This window comes from Ursus arctos, unplaced genomic scaffold, assembly GCF_023065955.2.
Source record: "Ursus arctos isolate Adak ecotype North America unplaced genomic scaffold, UrsArc2.0 scaffold_23, whole genome shotgun sequence".
Taxonomy (NCBI): Eukaryota; Metazoa; Chordata; class Mammalia; order Carnivora; family Ursidae; genus Ursus; species Ursus arctos.
The window spans coordinates 23,443,459-23,468,783 of NW_026622908.1; the positions used below are offsets into that span (position 1 = coordinate 23,443,459).

A 25,325-nucleotide genomic window follows, 5' to 3' on the forward strand; every position below is an offset into this window, starting at 1 on the left:
AGTTTGAAGCCAGCAATTAGACCCAGGTTCCCAGGAGAGGGGCCTTCCTGCTGCCAGGTCGAAGGATGACCTCATGTGCCGATGAGCATTCTGTCTTGGCGGCGGAGGGGAATAAGTAGGCCCCCGCACTGACCTGCACCAGTCTCCTTCCCTTCTCCCATGTCGGGAAGGCCTCTGCAGGTCGCTCTCATGGAGGGCTTAGGATACAGGCCATCAGGAAACGAGCTGGAAGAGCCCTTTCTCCTGTGAAGGACGTTATCTGGGTGTTGGGTTCACCTTGGTTTTAGGCACCAGGATGAGAGCTAACATTTCAGATGTTCTTTTTGACACCCCCCCCCCGACTCCTCCCTATGGTGAATTAACGTGGCCTGCATTTGAAAAGACTTGTGCATTCAGACATCGATTGATGGTCAACTGTGTACCAGGTGCTTTGCTCGGTGCTGGGGACACAGTGAACAAAGCCATCATAGGATTCCAGGCCCTGGTGGAGCTCACTACCAGTGGTGGAGACAGATATAAAACTGTAATTGCAACAGGCACTAAGACTACAGTCCATAGGTGGGGGTTTGACCAGTGGGCGAGACTTTGCTGTAGAAGCAATGCTGGAGCTAAAACCAGAAGGACAGACAGATGTGAGTTAGGTGAAGGTGGCGGGGGGGGGAGAACAGTCTAGACAAAGGGACTAGCACATGCAAAAGCCCTGTGGTGTGAAAGATCCCGGTGAACATGATGGACTGAGGGAAAATCCACATAGTTAGGGCCCAAAGGTTGAAGGGAAAGGTCAAGGGTCCTCCTCCCCTCACCCCCCCCACCAAAATGCCCATATGGTGAAAGTTTTCTTGATCTAAGAGCAAAGGAAAGTGTTGGAGCTAATGATTTAGTCCTGTTCTGTCCTGAACCATATCTGGATTAAATGGTAACCTCCTTTCACTCACTGGCCTTAGCATCTGCGGAAACCCGCACACTTGATACTTGCTATTCATTCACTCAGAGATTTCTAAAAATGGATTTATTGATCTGTCTGGCATCGTGCTAAGCACTAGAAAGAATAACGGTGAGCAGGACAGACAGAGCTCGCGTGCACTCCCGTTCTAGTGGAGGAGACAGACAAGTCAGTAAGTGATTCCAACCGACTGTAGTTAGCACTCCGTGAGGGGAATTAGAGGGCGCTACGGATTTGCATTTGCCCCTGGTGTGTTTCTGTCTGACCTTTCAAAATCTGCACGTCTTCGGCCCTGCTCGCTGCTAGTTATGCCCTTGCTCTGCTCTCTCTCCCAGCCACTGCTTTTATTGTCCATTAAATTAATAGGCGGAAGATGCTAAATGAATCTTTCAAGACCTGTTCAGTGGAGCTGGCAGTATTTTGCCAAACGTATCTCTCAGTGTCTAATCTTGGCTGACCCAGTTTCTCTGCCTCAGATGAGCAAAGACAGTGCTCAATCAGCTCTGTCATCTAGGTCATTAAAAAGCAGCCACCGTGCGGGCTCCTCACTGCCCATGCCCGCCTTCCTGCAGGTGCAAAGTTCCTGGCACAGCCTTCCGGTGGCATTGGGTGACCCACGTGCAGGCAGCCTGGGACTGGTGCCTGACCGCGGTCAGCCTTCTGGGTCCCAGGGGTGAGAGCAGGCACAGCCTCAGGAGGTGGGTCCTGTGTTTTGCAGGTGACCACTGTAGAGCATGCTGTCCACCTCCCACCCACCCCTACCCAGCCTCTGGTTATTGCAAACCAGTGGGTAGAACTGACAGTTTCTAGGCCCTTCTTTTCCCCTCCCTGTACTGACAGCTCGAATCCAGAATAAAGAACAAACAAAACAAAAAACATTGTCATGATTAGAAAATCAAAACAATAAGTAATTGATCCTCCCAGATTAAGCTGGTCAAGAGCACGGGTTCTGGAATCCCAGCTCTGCCTTCTAGCTGTGTGACGTTGAGCTAGACCCTTGGCCTCTCTGAGCCTGTAAAATGAGGTCATAGAGTTTACCATGAAATGTCCTGTAGATAAGTATTCAGCACAGTGCCTGAGAGTGTTGTAACCATTCCCATGATGGCACCAGTTGTCATGTGATTTCCAAACTTTCAGCTCCCTTGGCTGGAGGGGACGATAGAAGGCATTATTTGCCTGTTTTCAGTTAAGTCTTCCCGTCCAGCTCCACGTTTACTTCTAGTAATGCCTGTACGGCAAATGCAGGTAATGAGCTGCTTCCGTCCCCCTGTCCCCATGCTGCATGTGACATGGGACGGTCTCTAGCCTCCTGCAAGTAATGACAAATTCTTTTCTTTCTTTCTCCCCCCCATTTTCTCGCCCTCATGTAGGTGAAAATCGCATTGAGGTTCTGGCTGAAGTGTGGGACCACTTCTTCACTGAGACTCTCCCCACCCTGCAGGCAATATTTTATCCAGTTCAGGTCAGTCTCACCGAGGAACGACCTCCTGCCGGCCTCAGCACTCTGTCTCCTTCCTTGGCCTTTGGCCAGCTGGGGCCTCCTGCTGAATCGGGGGGAGGCAGGACATCGGGCGCCTGGGTTGGCTGAGGACCTCGGCGCTCTTTGGAGGGCTCTCTGGTCTATGTTTAGCATCTAACCTCAAGCAAAGAGAGAGTGCCTGCCTAACTAACAATTTGTAGGCTCTCGTCACCCTCTTGGTTTTGAGTATGCCTGTATATTCTTGGAGTGGTTTGTGTCTCCCAACTTCTCAGAAGTAGAGAAGATGGGGCAGGGAGACTTTTTTCTTTTCTCTTTCTTTTCTTCCCCCTGCCTTTCTCTGAAGCCCAATTTTAAAGCAAGTTCCTGTTGTCCCGACTTGTGGGAAGGGAATCATGTTCCTTGCCTTCCGTGAGGGGTGCCTGAAGACGAGCAGCCACGTGAGGGAGCAGAAAGAACCCTGGACTCCATCAGTAATTGGACTTGGGCAGACTCATCTCCCTTCTCGGAGCGTAGCTCCATTCCATCTGCAAAATGTGGAATTTTGAGCAGCAAATGAGCAGCATCTCCTTAGTGTTCTTATTCTGTGACGCGAACTTATTCTTACACTTGAGTTGACTTCATTCCACCTTCCTGCAAAGGCTAATGACAGGACTGGTCACTGCCAGGTCAGAATGGACACCCCTGCAGGCAGGTTGACCGATAGATCTTCCTCTGCAACATTGAGATCTCCGTCCTCCATTGACACCGGCTCCGCTCCACCCGTTGGGGTGAAGGCGCCCATCTAATGGGGCTTTGTTGAAATGCGGGTGTGGGGCCCAGAAGCAGCACAGCCCTTAGTAATGGCATGTGCCAGACATAAGGGCCCACATGCTTTGGTTGCTTTGAATGGTGTTATATGGGAACTTGGAATTCCTTTGGGAGGGTATGCCTACAGAGTCCATTTTCCATTTCTGGCCTGCCCCTAAGAGTTCCAGCAGAAGCTCTGTCCTACAGCTCACTGCTGTCTTCATCCCACTCTCAGCTCCATCCTGTACCCCCATTTATGTGGACGGTTCAGCTCCCATACCCACAAACGTCTCCCCTCCCTGGAATGGTCACTCCTAGGCCAGCGCTGGTTCCTAAGAAGACAGACCTGGGAGGTAGAGTTGTCAGAGTGGGCAAATAAAATTATAGGATGCTGAGTTAAATTTGAATTTCAGGTAAACAATGAATAATGCTTCTCCTAAACAATTATTCACATTCAACTGGACATTCTTCAGTTTTATTTGGCAACCCTACTGGAGGGGTGTGTCGATCTGGGTCTCTCTCGGAGGACCCTGCGGGCATGGAATCCCAAGGTGTGGGTGTCCAGATGGTTTAGAATGAGTGGGCGTGGCCCTGGTACAGTCATCGGACGGCCGAGAGGGGCCCTCCCTGGCATATACCCAGGCAGGAGCCCAGTTGTTCGGGTCTGAGGGTGTTGCCCGTTCTGCTTCTCTTGGGAAATTGCAACAGCTCCGTGATAGTTGATAGTAGCCCTGCCCACCCCCTTCCCCACACGCAGTTTCCCAAGTGCTGCTGCTGATCCAGACACCCCACCTTGAGAAGCCCGGAGTTGGGGTTCTCACTACTGGTAGTAACATGCCGAGGTGTCTGTCGGTCCAGTTCGGTCCTCCTTAGAGCCCCCCCGTCTGTCTGGGTGTCTGGGTGAGACCTGCGTCCTCGTCAGACAGATGAGTTTTTGAGTACCTACTGTGTTCAAGGCTGTGGAAGCTTGCCTTCATTTTCCTACCTTAGAAAGCGGAAGGAACCCAGGAGATGAAGTGAGGGCATAGCTAGCTACAAGGTCAGAGGTCAGTGCCGACCGCAGCACTTTGGGAAAGGCGAGGTGGGGGGACCGCTGCCATTGGAGGTGGGCGGGGAAGGCAGTTGAGGAAGCGGGGGGTGGTTGACCCAAGCCTGGAAGGCACTGGTGGTGGTTGTGTGCATTTCTGGGGACTGAAGCGGGGGGATGGCAAGACCACTCTTGTGCGTTTCTGAGACCCCAAGGAGTTCGAGGACATGTGAGACTTCCTTAAGCCTTGGCAGACTCGAGGGATGAAAAGCGACCTGTTTGCCAGGTATCTTCGTGGTCTCTTGGGCTGTACCAGGAGCAGCCCATTTTTGGTGTGTGCCGTGTGCATATGCGCAAAGGGGAGTCTAGGAAAGAGGCCCTCCTTTCTCGCTCTGCTTTGGGAAACTTTGGGAGCCCTAAAATCAAATAGTTAAGGTTTGCGATCCAGCTCTACCCTGGGGATAGAACCGTAACTCTGGGCTCGAGGGGTTTCATCTGTGAAGTAGGTTTTATAACAGTACCTGTCTCGGAGTGGGGACTAATCGTGTTAGTTCCATCTAAAATACTGAGAGTCATGCCTAGCACCTGGAGCTTAGAAAGTGTCAGCTCTTAGGATTATTAGTTATTTTCATCTTCCGCCCACATCCTGCATGGTCAGACTCGTCCTTGTGTTCTCCTTCTTGGCCTGGTGCGTGCTAGGTGCTCACATAGTGAACACAGAGGTGAGGAAGCAGCCTTGAAAGTGGGGGTGGGGGCTGGAGGTTGGGGGGGTGTTGATCTTTTCTCTCATTTCCCCCCATCTTCCTCTCTCTTCCTCCTTCCTGACCCTCCCCCCTTGCCCTCATGACAGCCTGGCTCCCATTTATGTGTCTTGTATCATCTTGGGTCACTTAGGCAGGTTGAGTCACACCTTATCTTTTTTTTTTTTTTAAAGATTTTATTTATTTATTTGACAGAGATAGAGACAGCCAGCGAGAGAGGAAATACAAGCAGAGGGAGTGGGAGAGGAAGAAACAGGCTCACAGCGGAGGAGCCTGATGTGGGGCTCGATCCCGTAACGCCGGGATCACGCCCTGAGCCGAAGGCAGACGCTTTAACCGCTGTGCCACCCAGGCGCACCGACACACCTTATCTTAAACGAAGCTTTCCTTGGGAAGGACAGGGCCAAGTCTTCGACTCTTTGGCAGCCCCCCGCCCTCCCCGAGTTCTGCAGACACCTTGTCCTTTCCCATCCTGGTGTTCTGTCCACCCTGGTTGTCCTGGACTCCGTGTTTTTGGTGGCATATCCGGCGGGCTCTCACCTCCCAGCCCTGCCCCCTCTCTCCTCTCCAGGGCCAGGAGCTGACCATCCGCCAGATCTCCCTGCTGGGCTTCCGCGACCTGGTCCTGCTCAAGGTGAAGCTGGGTGATTTGCTGCTGCTGGCCCGGTCCCAGCCGCCCTCGTCCATTGTCCAGATGTTGCTCGTCCTGCAGGTGGGTGAGGCCCCACTGGAGACACGGCCACCAGGCCGGGGGAGAAAGAGACCCTGTGGGAGGGACCGAACGACCCGAGCACCTGAGCTCAGCTGCTGTGCTGCAGTGTCGTCGTTCCTGTTTCTTAGCGCGTTTGTTCATTTGCTCGACCTCCGCGGAGCGCCTGTGAAGCCCCTGGCGCTGTGCTCCATGCTGGCATCCCAGTGGGGAGGGGTGGGGCGGACACCCTCCCTCCTCACCGCGAGCCACAGGTAGCACGTGACGGCACGAGCCCCCTGCAGCTGAGCTCGAGCCACACCAGGAGCTCCCTGGAAGGTTCCCGGGGCAGGCGGGCCTCCTAAGAGACTACAACCAGAAGCGAGACCATGTCAGGCCCCAAAGCTGCCAGCCTGTCGCCACTGACTGGTCTTTCCTTGTCTCTCTCTGACGCCGCCTCTGCTGGCCCTGCCTGGTGTCTCTTGGACTGGGTGTTTCTGTCTCCCCCTCCCTCTGCAGACTTACGTTCAGTACTTTGGTTTGCACCTGGCCAAACGTGGCGTCACACACACACAGCTCATGCGTTTCCACCAAGGGGTGACCCAGATGGTTGCCTCTTCGTCCCCATTCTGAATCAACGGTGGGGAGACGAGCTAGCAGTACCGGTTCCTGGCTGTGTACTAGGTCCCGGCCGAGGACTTTGTGTGGTGTTTTCCGAACCAGATAATCCAGATGACCACTTTCTGAGGTAGATAGTGTTGTCAGTCCTATTTTCAGGTGAAGAGACGGAAACCCAGGAAGTGTGTGTTTGTCCAAGTTCCCTCAGCAAGTGGCAGTAGGATTCAGAGCTGTGTAAACTCAGGGGAAAGAGTCGAGTTGGTCTAGCCCCGGCTACACGACTCTCCTTTGCCAGCCAGTCATGACCTTGGGTCAAGTACCATACACATGGCCTCAGGGAGCCCAGTCCTATGGAACGGGTGCACCATTCCCAAGAAACAGATGTGGCCCAGGGATGCCCCCCAAAGATGGCTGCCTTGCCTCCCCCTCCATAACAGGTTCAGATGCCACAGCGTCGGGTCTGAGCTGTTCCCCAGAGCAGCCGGTGTCGTCCTCGCCTCAGGACAGCTGTGACCCCACTGCCCTACGGCAGGCTTGGGGCCTTGGGCTCCCCCTCCCCCGGCTGCTGTTCTCTTCTGGGTCCCGAGGCTGGGCCGCCCCTCTGGGCCTTCTCCCCCTTTCCTGAAGTCCGAGGGGAGCAGGAGTTACCTGACAGGATGAGGGTGCTCTTTGTTGGCTGGAAAGGCAGGTCAGCTGTTTTTCTGTCGGGGAGAAGGAGGGGGTTCAGAGTGGGGGGGGGGGGCTTGTGTCTGAGAAGCATAAGGTAGAGCTTGGTTCCCAAGCAAGGAGTCTAGAAAATGACCCCTTTGGGGTTCAGATGGGAAGATTGGGAAAGAGAAGTTGGGCTTTCCCCCTCTTATTTCCATGTATAGTATTTTAAGGGTGAGAGGTGATTCTTTTGTTGTTGGTGCTGTTTTTGTTCTCTGTGAGGGCCCCTGCCTGCTGCTAGTAGTCCGGGAAGGCCTCTGTCCGTGCCATTGAAAAACATCCACCACGTTCCCACATTGGACAACCCAACGACCATCTCAGAAAGCTGCCATCATCCCCTTGTAGCCCCTTAGGGGTTAGCCTGCTTGCCTAGGGGATACTTCCTTCTTCCACCCGGGCCTCCAGCCCACGTTGCTCTCCTTGGGGTTCCCGGCGATCTTAGGAGAACAGCCTGATCTGTGCCCCGGCCTCCGGTCCTCCCGCCTCCCCAGCCTCACCTGGAGCCTCCGGTCACACTGGCCACCTTTGCCTCTCCCTGCGGTAGCAGAGTCTGCGCACTTGGGTTCCCTCTGCTGAGAACACTGTCTCCCGGGGCCGCCAGCCCCCCTTCCGGTCAAGGCAGGTCTGTCCATGTTCTCCTCCCTCTTGGGCCTTCAGCACCCTGCACATGGTAGGCACGTGGTAGGTGTTAACTAAACATGTGTCTGGTGAGCGACATAGCCAGCAAGAGCCTGAGTGGGACTGACTCCAGGTCTCCGGCCTCCAGTCCCCTGATGGTGACCATCATGCAGGGATTTCTGTGTTGGCAGAGGCAAGGAGGTACCATCCAAGAAGCTCCGTGGTTGTGACAGATACCTGGGAAGTTGAGCAACAGAACAGTCCCTGTTTTCCTACTTTCGCAGATGAGGTGGGGGTTCAGAGAGTCAGCCAAGCAGCTTAAGGTCACATACTAATTTGTAAGAGAGTGTCACCCATTCCTCAGCCCTTGCTCGGATGCCACAGCCTCCCTCCCGCAGTGCCCCAGGGCCTTGGGTGAGACCGCATGAGCTTCCGAGATGGTCCACTTTCATGCCGGGTATTTGGCGCTCTTTCCCGGAGGGTCTCGTGGGACGAGTTCTGGCCCACGTTCTTCCTCACTCCAGGAGCTGTGAAGCCCCGAGCTGGGAATGTGACGGGGACGAATAGGGATCTTTGGCCAGTCAGGTCTATCTTCTTGGGTAGCAGGGCAGCAGCTGCTGGATCTGAATGCCCTGGGACCACGTCATTGCAGAAGGTCGTTAGAATCGCTCCCTTCTCTTTCCAGGCCCCCCCCTTGCCCCAGTGCCACGAGATCTGGGGCTGATTTCTCCTTGCCTGACTCTCATACAGCGAAAAGAGCCGTTTCTCAGGCCTTTTCTGGCACTCTTCCAAAATGTCCCCGAACAAACCTCTCCCTCCCCAAAATGTGCAAGGGGCTCCAAGTTCCCTGCTCTGGGTTGTCTGCTTCTGTCCCTAGGCTGCCCCAGGGAGAGGCCGAACCAGAGATTTTGACTGTCGTAGAGATCTGCTTCCTCCTGGCAGGTGCAGCCGGGTCCTGAGATCATCCTGCAGGAGTGCCTTCTGCACTGACCGTGCAGTCACCCAGGATCCCATGCCGAGCAGGGTCGTCTGTCCCATCGCCATCTTGAAATCCTTAGTATTTTTGAACAAGGGAACTGTACGCACATTTTCGTTTTGCCCTGGGCCTTGCAAATATGTGGCCAGTCCCCCGGCCAGGCTGAGGGCTGTGTGTAAGTCAGGCTGTCAGCGGCTGCCCTGGGAGAAAACCAGGCAGCTCCCAAGCACGCCCTTGTTACCCATTTTCACCCCACCTCTTGCCTCTTCTTCTCTCTCTGTTGTCCCTCTCTGTTGAGCATTTATAAACTGTAGTGGGGGAAGAAAGGCTTGGGGCGAGAAGGCAAACGAGAAATATCCAGGAGGAAAAAATTTAAAAAGAAAAAAAAAAAGTTTCCTCAGCTCTGAACACCAGTCGAGGTGGTTTTGGGCCTGACACTGCCCTGCTTTTGAGGCCTGAGTGGTTTCCGGGGAGCCCGAGGAAGGCTCCCCTCTCCCTTCTGCGGCCTTCAGGATTCCCTTCCTGGCTGAAGCACCCCAGTGCTTTTCCCCCTTTATTTCCATTGTTAGGTTTTCCAGTGCTTCAGCCCAGGCTGAGGGCTAGGTATCGGAGCCCAGTGGGCATGAAAAACCACCCCATCGTCTCCCCACCATCCCTTGCAGTGCCGGGCAGCCTTCACCGCGGCGCCATGCTGTGGGTCAGAGGCCCACTTGTTTATTCCGCAGGTCCTCCCTTCTGACCCCAGCCCCAAGTCTTCTGCCCGTAACCCCTTCCCCAGCCTCCTTTGTGTTCCCTTAAGCCAACCCCCCCTCTCTTCCACTGCCCCCAGCCTTCCCTGTCTCTGTGGGATGGGCCCTTCCCACTTCACTCCTCCACCGTCCTTTCCTCCAATCCCCCAAAACTCCAGCACGGTGGGGACTTTATACTTTCTAAGTGAAGGTGATGTAACCTCTTTTCCGATGTGAGAATTTGATGGGCCATCCTATTGGGCTGAGTGCAGCTCGGCTCCCCTGCGGCCCCTTAACACAGAGCAAGGCTTCGAGTCCTTTCCAGAGAGAAACTGATCCCTAGGCATCTGCTGGTCTTCTGGAGAACCTTGGTCACTTCTGGTTTCCTTTTTGGTTTTTGACCGTTGTCATTGTGTTAGTTGCTGTTTGTGACAGGGGACACCTGTCATGTTGAGCTTTTGAACTAACTCTTCGTCTTGGTGCTAAATGTATGTCTTGCTCCACAGTGACTCTTTGTTCTGCTGTTCTGGATTTTTCCATATTCTGTCGCCCTTTCTTTTCTAGCCTCCTTAGCAAGTGGCAGTGAGGTGGGCTCAGAGCCAGCGCAGCCTGCACTCCAGTCCTGGGTGGCATGAGCCCTGCGGGTCTTAGCTCTCTCGTCTGCGGAAGGGGGATGATGAGTGCACCTGGCTCCTCGGGTTGTGGAGAGGCCCCTGTGCTTCGGAAGGGGCTTATGCAGAGTGCCTGCATGCCAAGTGTGAGGCAGCCACTATGACGGGGGTTACTGTGGCTGGGACCAGTCAGACCTCAACCCTGGAGCTGCGCGAGGACAGTCCTGCCTGCCCTGCGTGGCTGGGCCTGTGGGAGAAGATGCCACGGGGCACAGTTCTGATCACTGTGACTCACGGCAAGGGACTCGGGCTTCGGATTCCTTCATTCCAGCCACGAGGATGCTGCCTGCTGGTATCGCTGCTTTGCATGTAGCAGGAGGGCAATCGGGATTTGCTGGCTGAGTGCCAGCTGGCCCTGGCCGTTTTTGACTGACCTTTGTCTCTCTTGGATGTTTATTTCCAGAGTGTTCACGAGCCCACAGGCCCGAGTGAGGGTTATTTGCAGCTGGAGGAACTGGTGAAGCAAGTGGTGTCTCCTTTCCTGGGCATCAGTGAGGACCGTGGCATCTCGGGTCCCACGTACATGTCAGGTAAGGGGCGAGGCTCTCAGGCTGCAGAGATGTTTTCCTGTGCCTGGATTATGTAGCAAGCTCTTTGCTTCTGATGTGGGCCTGGGCCGATCTGTCCATGTTAGTCACTTGTGTTTCCCTCTGGCCTGGGTCTCATAACCTCCCCGCTTGACGATTCCTCCCCAGGGACTGATACTGTGCCTCTGTGGTCTTGCTTTTCTGATCCGCATCTTTGATCAGTGGCTTTGATCTTTTTCATGTGCCTGCAATGTTCATTTTCCCGTATCTGATAACCAGAAACTGTGCCTGATTGCAACGCCCCACACACACTTGAGTGGAAAAATCACTCGTGGTGGATTTTCCCGTGAAAGCAGCTTGAAATGGGAAGACAATTCGTTTTGTGTGCAGCCAGATGAAATGGCGATGCTGTTCCTCCCCCCCCCCTTGTCTGTAGGTACCACCAAGGCCTACCTGCCAAGGAAAGGCGCTCCTGGATTAGGGACAAGTCCTGTTGGTGGCTATAAAGCTAGCATTAGTGTCAGGCTCTGCACTTGGCACCCTGGAGAATCTAGAGGTGAATTGGATCTGTTCCTTCTCTCCGTGAAACCACAGTCCAGATGGGGAAATAGCCCTATGACAGGCTTATCATAAGAGGCATTCCTCAGTTACCTTTTGAAATGAGAGGCCCCCCCCAATATAGGAATTTTCCTATCTCCAGCAACTTTAATGGTGGTCACAGATAGTAGGCACTCAAAAACATACCTATTAGATGGGTGACAGGCAACTGTACCCCAAGGCAGGGGTGACCAGCACCTATACAGAGGTGCAGAGGCTGAAAGGGATTCCCTGAACTTGGAATCTTTTGCCCCGCTCTCCTCGCTTAATGGAATTGTAGCTGAGCTTCGGAGGAACAGTCTCCAGCGAGGTCCTGCCCTTTCCTGGGCCTCACTACTGCAGGAAAAGCAGGGCTGGCTGGCAGTTTTCCTGGCCCCTTCCTGTGTCTCTGGAGGTACCAGCTTAGCCATGGCTGCCACACATCTGGGGTGCTGGCCCCAGCCTGCCTGCTGGGTCCTTCCCCCTACCCCTCCCTTCCTCCCTTGCTCACTCACTCATTCCACCCAGCAGCTGGTACAAACCAGAGTAACAAGGCCGGCTAAAGGGAGAGAGGTCCACCCCCCCCGCCAGCCGTGAGCAAGGTGCCATGTGGCTATGCCCTCCATGGAGCCCACCTTCTGGCTTCAGCTCAGCCCACTGGCTCACCAGCTCACCGAGATTGGGGCGGGAGGATGCAGGCAGATGTCAGGACACAAGCAGGTAAGCTGGGCCGTGGCAGGGACTTGGCCATTGGCTGGGCCTAGAGCCAGGAATAAAGGATAGATTCGGAAGTTTGTTCGGGGAGTACTTACTCTTAAGAGGGGATGCCTTTGGCTTTCCAGGTAAACTCAGAATACTACATACTTTTGACAGATTATAAAGTAAAGGCCTGAGGTTTTCTTACACCAAGGACAATCCTCGCATTTGGGCTGCTGTCTCGGGAGGGGCAGAGGGGGAAGAAACTGACTCTTTTTGATTGTTTTATTATTATTTTAGCAAATGTGTCCTGAGACCCTCCCCCAGGTACCTGGATTTGAGGTGCTACAGGTTTGCCCAGGATTAAAACTGACCCGTCTCTGCCCTGTGGTACACACGGTCCAGTGAGGAAGTCACAAACCATAGATCACAAACAATGACTCATTAGTGTACAAGGACTCTAAGCGGGGGAAGGACATCAGCCACGGGGCCCACGGCAGGCGTCCTTCACCCGGACTGGGAAATCAGGGGAGGCTCCCCAGAGGAGGTGATACCTGAGATGGGTCCTGTAGGATGCATTTGAGTTAGTCTGCCTTCCCTGTTTGCTCAGCTATCCCAAGCCAAGGGAAGGATCTTTGGGAGGGCTCTGGGGTAGGGGGAGTGGTGAACAGGAGGTTGGAGCCTTCGAGGAACTGAAAGACCTTCAGAGTTACAAAGTGGCTGGTGGCAAGGGAAGGCACAGGTCTCAGACTACATCTTGGGCAGGCACTCTCCCCGGCGGGCTGGATACCATACCACAGAGTGGGTGCCACTGTACCCATTTTACAGGTGAGGCAAATGAGGATTAAGGTCACTTGGCTATTGGAGCTGGGATTTCAGAGCCCCGGGTTGGTTGCTCTTTACCGGCTGTCCTGCATGCTCCACCCTCACCCCAGCCTACCCCTGTCAGGTTCTAGAAGGCGATTGTGATTTTACTGAGGGACAGCTGAGGAGGTGGCCCTTCCCCCTCATTCCTTAGCCCAAGAGGGTTCCGGGACCAGACATTTCACCCCAAACTGCTACAAACTAAAAAGCTAAAATGGTCACAGTGGAGACCTTCCCTGTTGAGGACACCCCTTTGCCGGATAACGTGAGGACTCTCTGGGCCTCAGTCTTCCCGTCGGTAAAATGGACACCGTAACACCTGTCCTGCCTGAAGGAGAGGAGTGTGGAGACCACCAGCTGAAATGTAAAGCCACATGAGGGCTTTGCCATGGTCCACTCGGGGCCCATCCAGGGCTGGGAGTGGTCAAGGAAAGCTGGAGGGCTCATCTCAAAAGCTACCACTCATCAAATGCCTGCCAGCCTGTCTTCCTTGTACGGCCTGCTGAGGGCCTCAGTCAGAAGCCTCCTGCGGGAGGGAACCAGAGCCAGAGTAGTGGTTTCTCCGGCCGTGGGGGTGGGGGCACTGGCCCAGGCGTGTTTGACCCCATGGGGATTCTTGGGCAGTCTTTCTTCCTGTGAGCCGGCTGATAGGTTTGGGACGTGAGCCTCACCCACTGACCTGCAGGGCTTGGGAGAGAGAGGAGTCTGAGGCTCGCGTTGGAGCGACTGTGTGCGATGTGCGGTCACTTTCCTAGGGTAGCGGGGATGTGGAGGTGAAGAGGAAGAGGGAGAGCTTTAAAAAAAAAAAAAATTTGTCAGAGTCCAGGCCCACATCCTACCTTTCTGGTTCCCAAAGTTTCCAGGCTGCTGCCCTGGCTGCTTCCAGGGCCCTCGGAGCAAACACTCAGAACACTCAGCATGCTGTGTTTCTCCACACAAAAGCCCTGGCCTCCCCCAGATCTTCCTCCATTGTGTCTCCAGGGGGAGGGCCCTTTTCCTCAAGATACTATGACTTCTCCTCGTGACAAGTAGGCTTTCATGGGCTTTCAGGTGCCCGGGCCTGGAGAGAGACGCCCACAGTGGGCTTGGTGTGCAGAGGTCACAACACCCACATTATGGCGGCCACTCCTGCGAGCCTGGGAGATCAAAGGCCTGGGAACCGAGTCCCCCAGAAGGGGCCCGAGGACCGCCTCATCCAGGCTCTGCTTCTCTGGGGCTTTGAAAGGAGCTGCCGTTGCTGGCTCCCGTGTAGGGGGATGAATGCCAGAGCTCGGCGGGGCGGCTGGGGAGCGAGGAAAGAATAAAGGCCCCCCCCGGGCCCCACCCCGTGTGAAAGGCAGGAGGCGGGGGTCTGGAGGTGGGTGCTGGCTGAGGTGGCAGGACCCGGCTCCTCCCCCAGCTCAAAGGGCACCCCTGCAAGGAAAGGACCCATTTTGCCCCCAGGGGGTGCCCGCAGCTTAATCAGTCTCTTCAAGGGAGATTTCCTTCCCTGAGTGGCAGGGCCTGGCTTTCCCTGGCACAAATAAGAAGAAGGCGGGGAAGGTGGCCGGCAGCACCAGTGTGGGTAGCTGTCTCAGCTCCCGGCCCAGTATGTGGCCTGACCCCACTGGAGCCGCAGCTGACGCGCTGGTCTGAGGTTGACTCTGGAGTCTGGTGGGAGCTTATCGAGGAAACACTGTCTGCCCAGGGGACTCAACACAGCCCAGCGGCCCCTGTGGTCTCAGTTCTGCCCACACCCAGTCCTGGGAACCAAAACATTCCACCCAGAAGGCAGAAGAGCCCTAGGCCTCTCCTGTGAGTCATGAGCAGGGAACAGCCATAAGGAGAGAGGCGGAGCCCAGCCGCAGAAGGAACAGGGCCTTGAAACTGCAAGGGATGGGCTTTAGCTGTGTGGCCTGGAGTAAGTTACTCGATGTCTCTGAGCTGCCGAGGGCTGAGCACAGAGAAGGAAGAAGGTGCCCTGTCTCAGGGCAGGGCCCGGGCAGAGCTGCTACCTGCTGTGTTACGGGCCCCAGCTAGAGGGTGGCCTGGCCTCCTGGGAATCACTCCAGCTGAGAAATTGTCTGTGCCTCCCCCGGGAGCCCAGACCACATCCTGGCCCTTGCCGTGCTGTGTGGTCCTGCCTGATGATCTGTCAGTCTCCCCCGTAGACTGTCAGCTCATTGGGGGCAGGGAGCACGCGACGCCCCTCATAGCCCAGGCCCTAGCCCTGTTCTCGGCTCTGAGGGTTCCATCTGTCAGTCACTCTGGAGCAGGCCCCTCCGAAATGACTCTTCTTTAGGACTTCTCCTCCTGACTCCGCAGCGAGCTCCTGCCTTTACCTCTGCCCTGTCATTTGTTGACCTTGTCTTTTTTTTTTTAATTCCATGATCGTCACCGTCCAGCATTCTATTAGTTTCAGGTGTACAGTAGAGTGATTCGGGAGTTCCATACTTGTTGACCTTGTTCTCACAGTTGCTTGTGTGGGGGCTTCCCAGCGGGCACAAGCAGGGGCTCCACCATCAGCCCTTGGCTTGAATCCTGCTTCCCTCTCTAACAGGTTACAAAGTTATTCAGCATCTTGACTTCAGGTTCCTTTACTGGAAAATGGTCAGAAGATGAACGTGTCTGGGAAGCACCTCCTTTTTTGATACAGTCCCTAGCCCACAGTAGATGCCCAGCTAACGATTGCTCCCAAGACCCTACCCCCACCACATGCAGGCACACTCATACACGCACATGCGCTGGGCTGAGGCCGCTGCGGCAGGCCCCGTGTCAGATTTACATTTCACCCTCTCAGTGGTGACTGCAGTGTTTTCCCACGTCGCAGTTCACAGTGTTGGTTGAAGGAGGGGGCAGGTGTCACAGGGGGTCCCCCTCACTGTGGCTCCAGCTCTCAGCAGTAGCTGAAGTGGCCTCTCTTGTCTTTGCTGCCTGTTAAACCCCCAAGGACTTTGGGCTTCTGGGCTAACAACACGCGAGAGAGATGGATCACGTCCAGGGGCCCATCTGAAACACATTTCCTGGCTCATTCTGCCAGGCTGGGGCCCCTGGAAATCATCAAACAGATTGTCATTTCCTCCAGAAATGCTGTGCGTGTCCACCGTCTATCCCCCAGGCCCTCAGCTTACCCTGGGCCCAGCCTTAGCTCTAGCTCTCTCCTCTTCCTGGGTCTGTGTGTAAGAAATGCTCACCGAACGGTCTAGCCCAGTCTCCAGCCCAGCTGGTTGAGGGTTTGGGCCACACCAGATTTTGCAACTGCCAATCATAGGTGCTTGCTTCAAACAACTAGCAGGAGACAAACGAATTGTTTCCAAGGGCATTTTTTTAAGGATGGTTCTTTAATGGGATCCCAGCTTCTCTGAACTCTTCTGGTGCCTCTGTCTTATAGTTATCGATTTTTGTGATCATAGAAGTAATACATGGTTATTGTAAAACTGTGGGAACATTATAGAAACGTTGAGGGTATGAGCACCCATGCTCCCGAGAGAACCTCGGCCAATGCTTGGCATGGATTCTTCCTTCTTGGTTGCTCCTTGCCATTTTGTCTCCTATTCGTTCTTCCCCAAAGAAAAGAGCCGCTGACCCAGTCTCTCCCAGCCAATACCAGCCTCTTGTTCGGGACCTCCTGGGGGACAGCGTTTGCTGTTCTGTGCATCAGAGAAGAGTGTGTCTTCCGAGGGCAGCAGCGGGGCCCCGAGACCCAGTAGTGTGCAGTGGGGAAGGTCTGGGCACTGCCATTCAGAGCCTGTGAGAGTTGGGCCGAGCCTCAGTCTTCCTTATCGGAACAATGGGAAGAGTGAGGAGAGCCCTGGTGTTTCAAAGGGAGATTGGGAGTCCGCAGTGAGAAAATGGATGGGAACGCTCAGGAAAATTCTACATATTATTCTTTGGTTTTGAGAAGTAATTATCATTACCTGCCAGACAGCCCCCTTGGGGCTCAGAGCCAGCAGACTTGGTGACTCAGTCCTGAGTCTTACGGTTTCATCCTCTGGTCATTGGATGTGCGTCTGTGTGTGTATTTGCACCTATAAAACTGTCCAGTGACAAGAACCACGGAGAGCCTTGCACATGGACATGGCAGGGCTCACTGCGACGTGCATCTAGGAGCAGGAGCTCTGGAAGTGACGGCAGAGTGTGCCTGGGCCCTCCAGAGTCACAGGAAGAGCCAAGAGTAAACAAGCAGAGTGGGCCGTGTGTCCCCAAGGACAGTCTTTGAGCCGCACGGTTTGCTCTCTCTTTAGAAACTAGGTCTTCCCCTGGGATCCTGTCCCCACTCCTGTCAAGCGTCTCCCCTGCTGCCTGCCGCCTCCCCCTGATTAGAAAGGGAGGGGTTTCTTTTGGGGTCTTCGGGGTCTCGGGGACATGGGAGCCGTGGAAAGCTGGGACAGGCGAGATGGGGTAGGCGGCTGGACGGGTGGGAGAGCTATACACTGGTAGAAAGTGGGATGACGAACAGAACCCACTTGGTCCTCAGCCTTCCATTCTCAGTCCTCTGTCTCGCTGGGGTCCTCCAGCCAGCTCGTGATACAGATGCAGTGCCGCTGTGAGGAAGAGGTGGGGTGTCTCTTAAAGAGCATGGGGAGGTAACCGCCCTGAGACCGAGGGGATGTAGGCTTGTCGTGGCCCTGGCTTTCCTCATTTCCGGCCCCTCAGGCTCCGACCCCGCATTGCTCCCGCCAGGTACACCTTTCTGGAGCACAGCCCCTAACTCGCCCCGTCCCCCACAGCTTGTCTGATCACAAATGGTTCCATCTGGCTCTCAGGGGCCCTCCTGTGATCAAGGGCCGTCCTGCCTGCTTGTGCGTGTCTCCACTGTTTCCTGTCTTCCATGTTCCCACCAGGCTGTGGCCTGATGGCGCACCTGGCTCGGCACCTGCCTCGGCACCTGGCTTGGGCTGCTCCCATGGCTCAGGATGGCTGTCCCTTCCCCCTTGTGGGGGTTATGCTACGCTGAAGGCCCAGCGTCCTCGCAGACCATGGATCTGCTTTTTCCTGCCTCGGAACCCCATGCACTTAGCTTGTCCTTCCCTGGAGATGCTCAGCCTGTCTAGCTATGTGTGCTTTGTGTGGGGCTATCTAGGGAGAGCAGGGTCTGCAGCGAGATCTCACTTCACTCCCGGCTGTACTGCAGCCTCGCTGTGTGCGTGTAGGCCAGTTATCGCCCCTCTGATACTCCGTTTTCTCATCTGTAAGGGGGCTAATAGCATATCACGACCTAAGCTCAGTTTTTAGGAGGAGTCAAAAGATGAGTGCATGTCAAGGCTTAGCGTAGTTTCTGGAATGTGGGGAGCGCTCAGGCAGCAGCGGTTTTGCAATAATTCATGGCCAGCCCTCCTTTTTGGGGTCTGTCTCCACGGGGCCATCTGTGGAGCCTCGCCCATTCCTTGATGGTGCCAAAGGCTGCTGGAATCGCGGATGATGTAAACAGAATGCAGGTCTCAGCCCCTTGACCTGGTGGGAAGAGTGTCGTGGTCCCGGTCAGGATGATTTGGAGGATGTTCCACGGCCCTCGCTTTGACAGCTGAGGTCCCCTCAGTTAAGCTGGCCTTGGGCTCACGGGGCTCTTCCACTTAATCTGCTGTCACCGCGGTGGGGGGCCTGCTTCCTGCTGCACAGAGCCAGAGGCTGTCTTTTAGAAGCTGGTCCAGCCGGTGCCCAGGCCCCGAGAGGAGACTGGTTGAAAGGAAGTGTAGGGCAAATGCAGTGAGCTCAGGTGGCAGCTGGGAAAGAGGGGAGACGCCGTAGAACCCGATGCGCCCTGGAAAGCCCTTTGGGTCCCCCTGCTCTGGTGGGAATGGGGGTCGGGGCCGCGTCCGGCACACGCAGGCAGAGCTGCAGGAGCAGCGTTCACACCCTTCAGGTTCCTCCCCTGCCTTTCAGCAGGTCTGTACCTCAAGCTGCTCCTGGACGTGGAGCCACCACCTCCCTGTTCCCCCAAACTGATGAGGAGGTTTTGCCCCCCGCCCCCGTCAGCCCTCCCCATGACAGCCTTCGCTGGGTTCTCTCTTGCAGCCAGACGCCACTCCAGGGTCCGGCCCAAGGTCGCGGTCCTGAGCTACGCCTGCCCGACGACCGCCCTCAGCCGGCCCCCGAACGAGACGGCTCTGACCCCTCTGACGGAGCAGGAGGGGGAGGCCTACCTGGAGAAGTGTGGCAGCGTCCGGCGGCACACGGTGGCCAACGCCCACTCGGACATCCAGCTGCTGGCGATGGCCACCATGATGCACTCGGGCCTGGGTGAGGAGCCTGGCGGTGAGGACAAGTGCCTGCTCCTGCCGCCCAGCTTCTCGCCGCCGCACCGACAGTGCTCCAGTGAGCCCAACATCACCGACAGCCCCGACGCCCTGGAGCAGGTGACCGTGGGCAGCCAGGAGGACTCCGAGCTGAACTGTGCTTCCCTCAGTTGAATGCCCACCCCGGGGACTTCCCAGCTCCGGCCTGGCCACCGGCGTGAGGACGGCTCCATCCCTCGGGGGGGTGGGGGGCTCACCAAGGGGCTCCTCCTAGAGGCCTAGTCCAAATGCCCCCCCCAGTTGTGAACCTCTCCATTTTCATGACTGTGACCCCTTCTTTGCAGCCACACAGACCCAGCTGCCTGATGCTCACTTTCTGCTTGCTTGACTCCGGATCCTCCTCTGTGGGCTTTTCCCCCAGATTAGTGCTGTCTGACGCTCCCGACCATATAGCCCAGGGCCCCTGGCACGATGCTAGTGGGAGGTCGGCTGAGCCACACATGAAGCCGGCAAGGATGCGCTGGCCTCCGGAGTTCCCCTGTAGGTTCTGTGATGTGGGGCTCCCAGGTGAAAAGACGTAGGAGAGCGGCACCTCTCCTCCCTTGTTCTGGGTGGATGGAGCGAAAGCGGGCAGCAGCCCCTGCCAAGCACGACGCTGGGGAGCGTGCCTTCCTTCTGTTACTTTCCGAATTCCGAGAGAGAGCTGTCCCCACCCCCCCGCGGGTGAGGGTCCTTCTTACCTGTATGTGGCTGGAGAAACCCCCTCTCTGACGAAGCGAGGCCTCAGCACTCCCCTCTCCACCCTCCTCCCAGGCTCAAGGAACTAACCTTCCTGGTGGAGTAGCTGGTGCCTTCGTTCCTCTCTCATTTCAGAAACTGACCATTTTCCTGTTGTGGGTGCGGGGCCAGCGGATGCCAACCAAGTAGTCTGTTCCTGGATTTGACTTGAATTTTTTAAATGTGCATCGTTTCAAAAAAAAAAAATTGTTTGCAAGTATTTGCACGTAGGATCTTGCACTGCTCATTTCCGGGGGGGTCTTCAAACTAGAAAATAAACACCCCCCCCCCTTAGGAAGGTAGCCTGGAAGTGGTTCAGGGTGCAGGCAATCCGCGGTGGGCAGGGCTCATCCGCCGCAGAGCGCTGGAAGCCGCTGGACTTGAATCCAGGAGGGCCTGTGTTTGTGAGCGCCACGGTCTATAGCACTGAGATAGGGAGCCTCAGTGTGCCTCAAGAGCAGAGGGTCATAGCAAATGGAATGTCTCAGCGCTTTACAGTAGGGGAAGATGGGGGAAATGTGGGCAGGACTTTTTGGAGAGATGTTCATTCCCTGTGACTAAAGAAGTGCCTGGAATTTCTAACATCTGAGCTCTCAAAATGCTGTTTGGGGCAGCAGTCTTTGGTACTGTGCTGAATCCCTAACACTGTTCCCTCCCAGGTCTGGGCTTTGTATCCACCTGGAACCCCTGTTCTCTTTGTATTTGCCTGTTGGCCCCACTGATAACAGCTCCAGAAAAAAGAGAAGGCTCTCTTGAATCCTTCTGGTACCTTGTAGGTGTCCTGTTAGTCTTTGGAAACTGTTAATGAGACATGAGCCAGCTTGGCTTCCAATATGGCAGGAGGTGGCTGGGAGAGGAGGAGGACAGTGTGAGCTGCCAGCAGGGAAGAGGCCTTCTAAGCATATCTAAGCCTTGACGGCACATTCCCTTCTGGGTGAAGATCTGGAATATGACCAGAGTCATGCTTTGGATGGCTTGTACTTCGGAAAGTTTGTTTAAAAAGTTGTCTCATTTTTATTCTTCTAAGAGAATGTGGAAGAGAAATGGCCAAAGGAGATCTTCGGGGAATTTCAAACAAAAAATAATCTCTGTGTATGTGTTGGATGAAGTCCACAAATTGACTAACGTGCATTAGGAATAGAACGTTAAGTTAAGTAACAACATGGTGATTTATATCACTGATGGTGTCCGTCCTTACTGGTACACTTAGCACTTGGGACTAGTATTTATTGATCCAGGCAAAGTCATTAATCATGCTTGGGTTTGCTTTTTTAGTTTACAACATCAATGATATATACGCTTTTAAATGCCTTGTCCACATACTAAATGCCCCTGATGAGGACAGCAGCCATCGGTTAAACATGTGAGCTCTTAGTGTCAGTGTAGACCCCGTATCCTTAATTGCTGACGACTGTTAGCCAGTTTACAACTTCACCTTCAATGTCTGTGCCTGATAATGTGCAGTGGATATTTCGGACTGTACAGAGAAAATGTTGTTGATGTTTATGGGCATTTTAGCCATCAGAGCTGTTGCGAGAGTGACGGCGGTAGTGTTTGCAAGCACTTTTTCTCCCCTTTATGAGATGAAGCTAGGATCTTCTGGTGGCTGCGTTTTAATTGACAGGAAGCTATTACGACTCCAAGCTCTGGGTGAGCTCACAAACCAAAAACCTTTCATGTTGTCTGTTTCCAAAATAGATTCAATAAACATCAGTTTGTACACGTCATCCTGTCCCCGTGCTGTGTGGCTTGACTGGATCTGCAAGCACCGCACTCCCCTGGCGCTCTGTGCATCCTGTCCTCACCCTCTCTGCCAGCTTTTCCTGCCTCCACGTCCCTTTTCCTGTTGCCTCTGCTCCGGGACTCGGGAGCAGCCTTACCTCAGCCGGTGTCCCCTGGGTTTTGTTTGCCATCCTCAGCTGCTCTGGCAAGTCATTTCCTGGACAGGCAGCCTGTCTGCGGAGCTTGGAAAACACCGAACAAAGTCTGGGAAGGCCAGTCCTTTTCTAAAGCCAGCTTGGGCTCTTCCCGAGCGTTTGGCCTAGAGGGGACGCTTACCGTGTCTCTCATGGACTCTGTCTTCGTAGGGTCCCTCCGATTCTGTGTGGCAGAGGGGAACTAGAATCTGCTATTCTCGGCATGTTTTCCTAGGACGGCTGGAGCACACTTGACCTGAGCTTGAAGCCTAGTTAGTAAGAGCATCTAACGTGATGTGGCCCAAGCCGATGGGGAATCCTGGGGGATGCAAAGCGGGGCGTGCCCATCTGTGGCGAGCCTTCAGGGACTGTGAGGTGGGAGAGAGCTGTGCCTGGGCAGATTTCACGTCATCGGCGCGCTGTCACATCGACTCCTGCATCTGCTCATCTACCCGCCGAGTGTGTGGAGATGCCATTGTGTGGCAGCCCTTGGTGCTGGGGATGCAGTGGTGGACAGCCGCGCAAGGTGCCTGCTGCTCTCCTGGAGACAACCCAACAGGGGAAGGCTGGCGATCAGGTCACCACAGGCATCTCCTAGAACGGCCAGCACTGGGGGAGATCAGATGACAAAGTGCAGTGGCTCCGGAGAGGCGGGGGTGGCCCTGAGTCTGGTGGCTAGAGAAGTTCTCTCTGCAGTTGACTCGAGCCAGCCTTAGGATCTGCTTCTGTTGCCTGTCCCTGCCATCCCAAGTGACCACAGATGGTAATGGCATTGAGCGGCTTAAAACAACACACGTTCATTATCACGGTTCTAAACTCTGAGGTGGGTCTCATGGGGCTGGGGTCAAGGTGCCGGCAGGGCTGTGCACCTGGCTGGAGGCTCAGGGAGAATGAGTTCCCTCCTCTTTGCCAGCTTCTGGAGGCCACCTGTATGCTGGGCTCCTGGGGCCCCTCCTCCAGCGTCAAAGCCAGTAACTGTGGGGGGAACCCTCTCACATCACGTGCATGGCAGCAGCCTACATTCTGTCTCCTCTTCCACGTTTAACGCCCTGTGATTCCCTCGGGCCCACCCAGACAGCACGGCATGATCTCCATCTCGAGATTTCGCGGGCACTGCCTCTGCTGCCCCCACTGCCAGCATCTTTCCCGGGAGGAGAAAAGCCACCATAGAGGGTGTGGGAGGCCCTGCGGAGATGAGACTGCAGTGGGCAGGCAGGTGCCAGTCTCAGTGTCCAGGGGGCTTCAAGCCTGACCTCCACTCAACGTTGGCCCCGACTCCCACACTCACTAGGATTCTGGAGTCTCTTGCTTAGTTCTTTCTCTGATTTCTAATCTCAAATGCTTGTCAGGCCCTCATCCTCCCGTCTGGACTTCTGCCCCTGGGTACTCCCTGTATTGGCCTCCAGAGTCCATCTCTTCCCCGTGGACAGCCCTAGCAGATCTTTCCATAGTTAAAATTTCTCCCAGGCTTTCAGTAACATCCACACCCCTGAACGTGACTTCAGGGTCCTTTCCAAGCTGGCCCCCGCCTGCTTTTGCTGCTGTGACTCCCTGTGAACAGTCTCACTGGACTTTCTGCCCTCTATCTGCAGATGTCACCCCCACCCCCACCCCGGGGGCCCTGCCCACCGCTCTCCTGGTAGGAGACGTTTCTGCCTCCACATGTGTCAGGTGCTATCCCAGGAAGGCAACGATATGTGGGATTTGTGTTTGCCTACCTAGGGCTTAGCAATGCAGAGAAAGTTCTCTAAGTCAGGTGCATTGGACGAATTAATGGCATGGTGGAAATTCTGACTGCCACTCCTTCCCTCCCACATATTTGTACAGAAGACCTTCACCCCCTTTCCTTTCTCCGCAGGCAGAGACCTTCCCCATGCTGCTCTCTAACTGTGTTCCAGCTGAGGCTACGCGGCCAGTGACCTGGGAACACGGAGGGGGGCCAGGTCTCAGCCGTTCTCTGCAGCCCCTCCCCTTCCTGCTCCAGCCCAAGGCTGCCAGTCCCTTTACAGCGCTAACCCCATCCACAGGGCTGCTGCTTTGCTCCTGAGCCAGCTGCTTCCTTCCTGGCCTGTCCCCTCGCTGTCTGTGGTGAGAGACTCCTTCAGGGCCCGGAACATGTGCCTGTTTGTTGGCACAAGGCCATCTCTTTGAAGAAGTTCTCCTGCCAAGAAGTAAGCGGGAGTATTCCCGGCCAGTGTGCTCAGGCAGGAACCTCCTGGCCCTCACCCAGGAAAGATCTGGCAAAAGGGAGCTTCGAACTCTGTCCTGGTGTGCCAAGCACTGCACGGACCCTCACAGCAACTGTGCAAGGCAGGTATCGCCCCCATTTTGCAGATGGGGAAACTGAGGCTTGGGTTCTTTTACCCCATGTCCAGGGATCATCCTTCCTCTATTCCACGAGGTGTCCTGGCTTGGTAGAAGATGAGGAAGCAGAGCAACTAAGCCAGGGGCATAATCTCCTCAGCTTGCTACACGGTGAGATGGCTTCAGGGTTTCCAGAGAGTGGAGAAACAAAGCTGCCTCTCTCGCTCTTCTCCAGCCACTTCTAAAAAAACCTCCTGGGGGGATGGAGTGGGGGAGGGGAGATTATGCTCTCCTGAGCCGCTGATTTCCTACGCAGAAAAGATTTCAGTGGGTCTTTTTCTTGAAAAATTAATAAGTTTAAATTTGGATTTAAAAATAGTATTTTAATAAGTTTAATAATTAGTATTCATTTAATAAATAATTCAGTTAATAATGTCTTTAGAATCAATATTCAATTTAAGATACAAATTTAAAAGCCTTTCTTAGGCTTTTAAGTTCAACTTACAAATTTTATTATTCTATTTATAAGTCTAGCAGATTTTAGCATTAATTTTGGAGGAGCCTTTAAATAATGCTTGGTTCTATTTACAAGCTGAGCCCAGCACTTCAAACACTTTTAAATACATTTATAAATTTAATATTTCTTTTTTAAGTACTTCAGTTTTTCTGACAGCATATAAAATCTTTTCCCATCCTAACTTCTTATAGCAGCTAATAAATTAAGCTTATAAATAAGGGAAACTTTAAATGTTTTTACACTCTACTTAAGCTTAGATGACACCATAAAACAATCACAAGTCTTAATTAATTACTCAATTATACATTTTAAAATGGAATTATAAAACTGTCACCAAACAGGGCCTTATTCTCTTAAATACCACATGTGTCTAAAATACCAACTATGCGTAGATTCCTTCCTCACATAAAAATCTTAGTGCCCTAGTTTGTTTCTTTTAAATCTTCCCACACTTGAGTCTAAATCTTCCTGGCATGTTTGTTGTGAAGCTGTTGTCTCTCGGCTTCAAGCCTTTTCCGTATTTTGGGATGCTGGGGCTGGAAGTCTAAAACCCAGTTATGCTGGGGCTCGAAGGAAGTCTAAAACCCCAGTTCCGCTTTGTGGGGCTCCACCTGTAGGAGGCGCTGGGGGGCGGTGGGGAGTGAGGAGAGACCGCTCATCTCTGTCTCCTGCCTTTGTCAACGTCCCTGGGCAGGGCAGGTGGGGTCAGTGGCAGCGGCCAGGATCTGTTTGCAGCCTTTCCTCACTCCCACTGGCAGCCTCAGGACATGGCCCCTCAGAGCCAGGAGCACCCGTTGGTCTGGGCCCCCCTCTAGCCCATTCAACATCAACCATGCCCTACTTGGGCTTCTGTTTCCCTCCTCCTAAGGGTGGTACCTGCTTCCTGCACTTCCCACTTCTGTGACTCCTGTGTGTCTCCTCTTTGCCAG

The 25,325-nt window shown here is 54.4% G+C and overlaps 1 protein-coding gene across 4 annotated transcripts in view; it reads left to right on the top strand.

The window, feature by feature from the left end:
• PRR5L (proline rich 5 like) overlaps positions 1 to 25,325 on the top strand; it is an 80,564-nt gene that overhangs the window by 48,770 nt on the left and 6,469 nt on the right. For 2 of the 4 annotated variants that reach the window (XM_057317141.1, XM_026512097.4), the window contains exons 6-9: positions 2,314 to 2,405; positions 5,569 to 5,709; positions 10,408 to 10,534; positions 18,662 to 21,386. In XM_057317141.1, the coding sequence (XP_057173124.1) occupies positions 2,314 to 2,405; positions 5,569 to 5,709; positions 10,408 to 10,534; positions 18,662 to 19,056 (755 nt within the window). In that variant the 3' untranslated portion in view covers positions 19,057 to 21,386. Of the gene's footprint in view, positions 1 to 2,313; positions 2,406 to 5,568; positions 5,710 to 10,407; positions 10,535 to 18,661; positions 21,387 to 25,325 lie in introns of those variants that run through there. The other 2 variants (XM_057317142.1, XM_057317143.1) reach the window with 2 other exon arrangements.